The sequence below is a fragment of the Charadrius vociferus genome, unplaced genomic scaffold (genome assembly GCF_000708025.1).
Source record: "Charadrius vociferus isolate BGI_N301 unplaced genomic scaffold, ASM70802v2 scaffold532, whole genome shotgun sequence".
In the NCBI taxonomy this organism is placed as follows: domain Eukaryota; kingdom Metazoa; phylum Chordata; class Aves; order Charadriiformes; family Charadriidae; genus Charadrius; species Charadrius vociferus.
Genome location: NW_009647271.1, coordinates 900,766 through 909,198, shown reverse-complemented (window position 1 = coordinate 909,198; position 8,433 = coordinate 900,766). Strand labels below are relative to the sequence as shown.

Here is an 8,433-nt window from a genome sequence, read left to right as displayed (position 1 = left end):
GGCTGATGGCAGGGAGAAAGTTGGTAGGGATGGATCTGGGATGGGCAAACTTTGCCGTTAAGGGAGAGCTGAGAGGGTCCATTGTGGAACACCGCTGCTCCGGTCCGTGTCCTGCAGAGAGGAGGAGAGAGAAGACAACCTCACTCAGTAAGCTCCTCGCCTTACTTCTGACAGCGACACATGCAACTTGTAACACACAGAGCGATGCAGACAGCACCCACGCATCCCCAGCACAGGCCTAGAGCTCTGGAGAGCAACTCCCCTCTGACAGCATCCCAAGCATTGCTGTATGGAAAAGGATTTGACTTTGCTGTTAGTATGGAGCGTCAGGGCCGGAAAGGCAGAGCAAAACCAACCAAGGCTGCGCAGGGGAACCTGATTCTCTGCTGTGCGATTGTTTCTTCTGCTCATCTCAGAGCGCTCCAGATGTCACTTGCTCTGTAAAAGCTCCGTGCCCAGCCCCGAGAGCTGCGCCCCTTTGCACACACAGCTGCTACCAGCCCAGCGCCATTCGGGGCTGAGGGACTCCGTCCTCATCCCCTCTCTCTTCACTTGCATCGAGTGCTCGAGGGAGGAGTCTGCGGGGGAGCTGAGCTTTGCACGACTAGAGCCAAAGTTGAACCACCCGCCTCCATTCCCCCATTGCAGCCTCAGAAGAACAGCCGTCTCTTGCCTGGTAAAGGAAGAAGAATGTCTGTGGCTCACCTGGTGTACAATCGCTGCGCTTGGGAAGGAGATGTCTCACAAGAGCTTTTCGGAGTCGTTTGTCAACACCAGCCTTGGAGCAGCCCTAGGAGGAACGGCCACACATGAGGATTTTGCTCCCAAGAACTGCTTACGGCACTGCGGGTGCTATTGCTCTGTTCAGATTGAGGTTCTGAGTCAATTGTTATCACAAATAGAATGCAGAGGGCCACTACATGGACCTAATGCACCTGGTCTGAGGACAAACCCTCAGAAGGGTTGGAGCGTTGAGCTCGGTATGAAGCTCTTGCAAGGTTACAAGTGTCACCCACCGGCAGGACTAAGTCCCCATGGCTGTTGTAGCCAGCTGGACGTGTCCCTCCCCTAACGCCATCCCATCCCCACTGCTCCCAGCCTGGCTCGGAGCCCCACTGAAAGATGAGGACACTGGTGTGCTACCACACGATCCCTGGATGGGAGTGGGGTTGGCCACAAAGCATTGGCTAAATCCCATTTGTTACAACAGGAAATCCACTTGATTCCCTTAAAAATGGGATCTTTGCATGAAACAAACTCTCTTTGATTGCAGAACAAAGCATCCACACAAGCAACCACATGACGAGAGGTTTAATTGCTCTTCCTGGGCTCCCCCGATCGCTTTGCAGGCGTAGGCGAGCTGAGAGAAGCTGTCCTAGGTTTAAAATCATCAGACCCTTGGGAAAGAGAGTTTCTGTCATTTTGGTCACCTCTGCAACAAGGAATGCCTCTCTCCACACAAGGGCAGGACCAAGGAGTCCTGGTTTCCTACTGGAGAGCTTAGAAGGCTCTGCCTGTGACCTGCTGTCCCTGGACACCGGTGGTGGACCTCTTTAACGCCGTGCTCGTTGACACCAGGTGATGAGCAGACAACACAACTCATTCAGCTGCACCTTTTCCACCATCAAGCTACGGGGACAGGTGACCTCAGAGGCTTTCTGCATCACCCGTGCCTTTAACGGGTCGATGCACTCAGATGAAAAGCCCCTCAAAATGCAGCTATTAAATAAACGCACGGCAAATGCGGGAGAATAACAGGTCCTTTAGTTAGGGCAAATCAGAGAAAAATAGGGATGAGTCAGAAGGCAAAAGTGCACAGCCCGCAGCTGGGAAATCGGGGAACTTTGAGGACTGTATTTTCAAGCCTTGCTCAATTTTGGCCGTGGTGGCAGGGGCTGCCCCGGTACCCGGACTTGAGAGCAGCAGAGCTGCGGGCACCGAATCTCAGCCCCAGCATCCAGCCTGGCCGAAGAGGCTGTGGGACAGGCAGCGGGGAAACTCACACCCTCAAATTTAGCAAAAAATAATAATAATAGTAAAAAAAAAAAAAAAAAGCTTTCGCAAACACGACCCTCCGAGCCAGTTTGGCAGAACCGAGGACGAAATGTCTGTGCTCAGGTCCAACACAAACCACTCTGCGTGCCGGTTCCCACACACCAGTGCTTTCCCCAGCTCTGTGCCGCTGCTTTGTACCTGAGAAACAGCTTTCAGAGTGGGGGAGACGGCTTCCCTGGCTCCTGCCCCCGCAAATAAATTCCTGCCCTTCAGCTACCGACAGACACACACTTAAGAAAGGGAGGAAAATCCCTCGGGAATGGACCGGGGTTACTTTTCCCTGCATTGCCAGCTGAAACACACGGCCCTGCATCCCCCTCGGTAAAGCCACCCCAGGGCGACACTTTCTGCCAGCCCTGCACAGGACACACGACGGGCGCCCCCGACCCCCGGGTCTGGGTCCATCGGAAGGTCCGTCCCCTGCGCCGGCAGAGGCTCGGGGGTGCCCGGGGGGGCTGCTACTCGCTGCTGTGCCGTCTGGTCGGGTCGCAGCTCTGCCAGACACTGGAGCATCCCCAGTGCGCTCTGTGTCACAGAACCAGCGCAGCGTTGCCACTGGCGCAGGGAGCTCAGTAACCGGGTTCTGTCCCGGCTACTCCCTGCAGCCACTGTGGCAACCTGATGCAGCCTTTGGGCAAGCCAGGGCTCTCCGTGGGCAACGCGGGGCCACCCCTGGGCAAGAACATACCCGCATAGGGCCTCCTAGATCCTGCCCTGGACAACCGACTGCCCTCGCTGGGCAAATCTGTGCAGCCCACGGGCAAGCAGGTGCTGCTGTTGGGCAACTCTTGAGTGGCTGGACAATGCTCAGAGCCAAATTTGGTTTTCGGTAGTCCTGCAAGGAGCAGGAGTGGGACTCGGTGATCCTTATGGGTCTCTGTCAACTTGAGCTGTTCTGTGGTGCTTTGAGCTCAGTGCCCTCAGTGGGCAACCCAGTGCCACCCCTGGGCAACTCAACACAGACTCTGTGCAACCTAATGCCTTTGCTGGGCAACTTGATCCTGTCCACGGACAATCCCCAGTGCCACCAATGGGCAACCCAGTACAGCCCTTGGGCAACCAAGTGCCAGCCATAGCCAAAGCAGTGCTCCTGATGGGCAAACCAGTGCCCGCACTGGGCAATCTGGTGCCAGTACTGGTGCTGCTGGGCCAGCCCTCCGCTCTCAGCCTCCATCTACGCCCGCTCTCACTCCCTGCCCGGAGCTAATTTGGCTCTGATGAATCACTGCATGACGAGGGACACCACTAATTGTTGTAGGCAACCACACCGTTTTTGAAGTATTTGCTAAATTAGGCAGTAATAATTAGATAATATTGTGAAAGGCCCACGGGTGCTCTGCAAAGCACCAGACCAGAACTTTCTGGGGAAGCTCCCATGAGCCCCACGATGCAGAGGGACACCAGAGGACACCAAAATGGATGAAGCTTTGGTCCTACCGTAGCTTCTGGAGTGGCTTTTCAAGTGACATACCCAAAGGCTACAAATGCTTAGCATTAGCACGGGCAAAACAGTCAAATTCACAAGCTAAGTGACTCTCAGGCAAGAAGTTGTTGCACACAGTGGTCCCCAAATCCCTCCTGCTCTGGGTACCACACCGAATTAAGTAGACTATTCACATCATCTCCATTTAGTCAAGTAATTAAACTGTATTCCTTAATTGTGACTACAACTCCAACAGCAGCAAATTCACTAAAATGACTAAACTACCACTTCCCGTTCTGGTGGGGCGTATCCAGTTTTGATAGACTTGTTTGTCCTGAACCCTTGACCATTTTAGCTCAGAATCCAAAAAAAAAAACCAAACACCAAACCCAGGGTGAAAACAGGAGGCTGACGTCAAGCAGGGGTGCCGATCCTCAGCACGGCAGCCCAGGTTTGCCTAGTTGACTAAACTGGAATTTCAAGGGGTACATTTAGACACCAAAGCACAAAATCTCCTGCCAAAAGCTGTCAATCTTTCTGTCACAGCTCTACATTCTCCCTGTCTATTAATATAGCATTATGCTGGATCATAAGCTGCCCTTCTGAAAATACCCAGATCCAGATCTTTTATAGCATCTGTTGTGGGTCTACATGTACCCATAACATTGCCCAGTTGCAGTTTTACTCCTCTTTTCACTATTCCTCTCTCTCCTGTAAACGCTCTACCTGCCTGAAAAAGATCAAATGTCTATTCCATAGCAGAATAACGTTCAAAAGTCACATTAATTGATGAAGGATGAAAAAAAAAAAGTTAAACTGTGCGTGGTGCAGCCTGCGCCGTCACGCTGAAGGACAAGGATGCTCGCAGGCAGAGCACGCTCCCGTCTGCCCTACGGTACTTTAGGGATTCGGACAGATTCAGGCTGAGTTCAAGATTTTATCTCCTTATGAAACCAAGGCTGGCGCCGAGGAACGAGCTGCACACGGTCCTGCAGCAGGCTCCATCTGGCCGGGAAACACAGGAGACTTTCCAGGGTTTTCCTGGGTTTCCCACATTCTGGTGAAAATGATGAGTGGACCATAAAATGTGGACTCTCGAGGTGAGGCCTGGGCTGCTGTGATCTCTGCACGTGGCTAGTGGAAAAAGATGGTTATGGCCATGTCTCAGCCCCCCGCTGCCACAGCAGAGGCTGGGACCGGCAGGAGGAGGGCTGGGGGGGTTGGACTCCAAACATGGAGGAGAGGGAGAGGAGGCTGAGCAGGTTGGTGAGGAGAAAGAACCAGCTTTGGACATGGGCAGCCCCTGGAGATCATCTGGGGCTCTCTCTTCCTCTGCCAACAGCCCCTCAAAGACCTTGTGTCCTTTTCCCATGGTTGGAGAAGCTCAAGTGTTTGTGCCGGCTCCTCCGCAGCCCCGTGCAGCACCTGGAAGTGCCACCATCCTGCTGGTTGGACTTCTCATGAAACCCAGGTCCTCAGTCTGCTGCCGGCGGACAGCTGAGCCCCAGCAGGGCAAATATCCACGGAGAAATAAGGGGCAATGCCAAATTCAAATCTGGGCTTAATTCCAACACTCGAGTCACTTCCTTAGTATCCTTCAATGGCTCCAAAAATGCATCAGCATCTGCCCCAGCAGGACCTGACTGCTCTTCCTGCTCTGGTTTAAGGTGGGATGACCTCTGCGGTGCCCAGGAGCCCGGACTGCAGTACGTAGAGCGTAAAGTAAGGAAGAATCAGCCCACAGCGGATGCTGTAACGCAGCCGGGATTGTCTGCACGTGCTGGCGAAGGCTGGAGAAACCCCTTTGCCATGTCAGAGCATCAGTATGTGCAGTCCCGTCCTGCGCTGGGTTCTGACACGGGAGCTATTCATAGAAAAACTGTTAAAAATGCGTCCCAATACTTTGCACAAATCAGTGACAGTTACCTCAGTGAATCATTTCTTATCTATGTGTGTCACGCGCAATTTTTTTTTTTTAACATTCTTGAGGGAGTTAGGGATGGTTTTCCCAGAACCTGCGTTTTCTGCCAAAGTTCACATCTCCTTTTCCGCCCCGACTTTTCCATCAATAAACTCGGGGGGTTCGTTTGAGCCAGCTGCAGGTGGACAAGGGCAGGCTGCGGCGAGGGGAGGCAAAGCCAAACCTCTGCCCTCTCCTGCCCACCGCCCCCTCGTGTCCCTGGGGCAAAGGTAGAGGTGGCCATTCCCATCCCGCGGGTACCCTGTCCTGACGGGGCGACCACGTCCCACCTCCAGCCCTGCCTCAGAGCTGAGGGCTCGGCTCTCGCCTGCAGGAGGACGTTTCCCCAAATTCTTCAAAGGCACTGAGAAAACAGTGGAGTTCCACCGCTGCGTGGAGACGCCAATGCCATTTTACGCTGACGTACCTCTGGTCTCACACAAAATTGCCCTGGAGCTCAGGAGCTACACGGGGCACGCCATAGGAGCCCACCTGCCCTACTTTGGCCCATGCGGGACACGCTGAACAGGAGTCACCGCACCTAACTTTCGACATCGCATCCTAAATAATTTCATTTACAGTCAGAAGGAAGAAATGGGCCTCTCCAGAGGCCGTTCTCTGCACTACCTCAGATGCTTTTCTTTAGGATTAGGCAAATGGTGGAAGGGAAGGTGCATTTCTCCTGTGTCCCATAAGAGCTGCGCAGAGCGACACCCGGACTCGATGTCTAACTGCCCCGGGACAGACGAAGCCGGACTCTCTTCAAACCCCCTTAGTCCTTCAGCAAGACCAGACCTACAGAAAATCCAACCTTAATGTTTTGGTTTCCAAAGATATCAAGCGTGGAATATTGCCTCTAAACGTAGGCGATCTTCACCTCCGAACATGAGGCTCTTAACGAAGAGAGAAACCAATAAAGAGATCAGAAAGAGAACCGGTAGCTGAATTATTCAGTCGAACCACAGTGGCGTTTGATTGAGCTTTCCAAACAATAAATGGGGCATGAATAAATCATTACAAATCCTTCCTTGAGCTCTCGTGATGAGTCACAACCACCAAACCACAGACGCTCGGGGCAGGCTACGCTGCGCATCCACGAGGTTAAGACACAGATAACTCATGTAATCACAGCCTTCGGGATCTCAGAAAATGTAATAATTTACCGGCGATGCTCTCAGCGGTGCCCAAGGAACTATGAGAAATGAAAAACACTGATTTGGGGAAGAGTGTCCCTGTAGCTGCTTTGACACCCCACAGGCTCGCGGGGAGAGAGCAAATCTCTGCGTTGGCCTCGCAAAACCCAAGGCTGTGGGAAAGGGGCGAGTTAAATTGCATCCGACAAGCAAAGGGGTTGCTCGCACCAGTGCAAACCTGTCATGAAATTCAAGCAGCTGCACGAGCCAATAGGCCTGCAAGCACGTAGGAGACGGCCCTACGCACGCTCGCTGATTCAGTCATATTAAAAACCTACACGTCGGTGTGAGAAAAGATGGGCACGTGCCCAGAGCAGAGGGTGCGCAGCATCACACCACGTTTCTGCCTCCCTGGGACCTGCCAGGAGCCTCACGGGGAGTTTTGTTCTTCCAACCAAGTTCGCACAAGTCACGTTTCGGAGTCACCTCCTCAGCCACTCTCGGCACACACAAAAGGCCTTATGAAGCCGTCCCCAGGCAAGCTTTCCATTGTGCACCCCATTTTGATGCGTAGCCCTTGACCTGCTGGAGCGTGTCCAGAGGAGAGCCACGAGGATGATCCGAGGGCTGGAGCACCTCTGCTATGAGGAGAGGCTGAGAGAGTTGGGGGTGTTCAGCCTGGAGAAGAGAAGGCTCCGGGGAGATCTTACTGCCGCCTTCCAGTGCCTAAAGGGGCTCCAGGAGAGCTGGGGAGGGACTTTTTACTGGGGCATGGAGTGATAGGATGAGGGGGAATGGCTTTAAACTGGAAGAGGGCAGGTTTAGATTAAACATTAGGAAGAAGTTTTTCACTGTGAGGGTGGTGAGGCACTGGCACAGGTTGCCCAGAGAGGTTGTTGAGGCCCCATCCCTGGAGGTGTTCAAGGCCAGGGTGGACGTGGCCTTGGGCAACCTGGGCTGGTGGGAGGTGTCCCTGTCTATGGCAGGGGGGGTTGGAACTGGATGATCTTCAAGGTCCCTTCCAACCTAAACCATTCTATGATTCTATGATTTATCAAAGGCACAACCTTCCCGCCGCTTCTTTCCGAGGAGGAAACCAGGCAAGATCTGCTCAGAACCCATAGCACTGTGGCCCCATAACTGACAGAGGGGGGGAAAAAGGGAAATTAAACCAATTTCTCTATATTCGCCTTCAAATATCCCACCCGTGAAAGCCTTTACCCATGTGCTGTTTATTAACATCACGACCAGCCCCATTATTTCGCTGCCATTTAAACACAAGCTTAAAATTGAGCCCCAGCATCTGAGATCCGCCGAGCAGAAATAGATGACTCGCGTGATTGATGCTACGCACATGCTTTTGTGCTTAGCTGAAGTGAGTTATTGGTGGCCTCTCCGCGCTCGTATACACTCCTCATTTCTGAGCCAGATGTGAAAGCAATTAGCACAATGAGACGACTATCTTTAAGTCTGCGGGGCTTTTTATAGGTTAGTGTTTATTTTTGGACCTACTTTCTTGAGGTGAATTTTGGCAGGCCGCTCAAGGGCTGGTTTATGTCATGACTGGTTATTGTTTAAAAGTTTTTTATTGCTTTGGCAAAGGCTTGGGTTGGAAAGGGGAAGGGAGAGTTATTGCATTTTTTTTTTTTTTTCCCTCCGTCATCGTACTGGGGCTACTATTTCACAGACAGCAAAAGGATCACAAAGTCTGCAGAGCCAAGAGGAAGGACCTCAGCTTCTACCTCCTCAGGAAATAGCAACGGCTGAATGCAGTCCCGTTGTGGAAGTGCCCAGAAAGCTCGTCTGGGGGTGGGCGGGGGGGAAAAAAAAAAAAACACCACCATGCAAACGCTTTTACAACA

The 8,433-nt window shown here is 52.7% G+C and overlaps 1 protein-coding gene across 1 annotated transcript in view; it reads right to left on the bottom strand.

Moving 5' to 3' along the window:
• The window catches only part of TEKT3 (tektin 3), a gene marked incomplete at its 3' end in the record, with an annotated part of 104,758 nt that overhangs the window by 4,789 nt on the left and 91,536 nt on the right, over positions 1-8,433 (bottom strand). Inside the window, exon 3 of the mRNA XM_009880024.1 lies at positions 706-740. Within this exon, the coding sequence (XP_009878326.1) occupies positions 706-740 (35 nt within the window). The remainder of the gene's footprint in view (positions 1-705; positions 741-8,433) is intronic.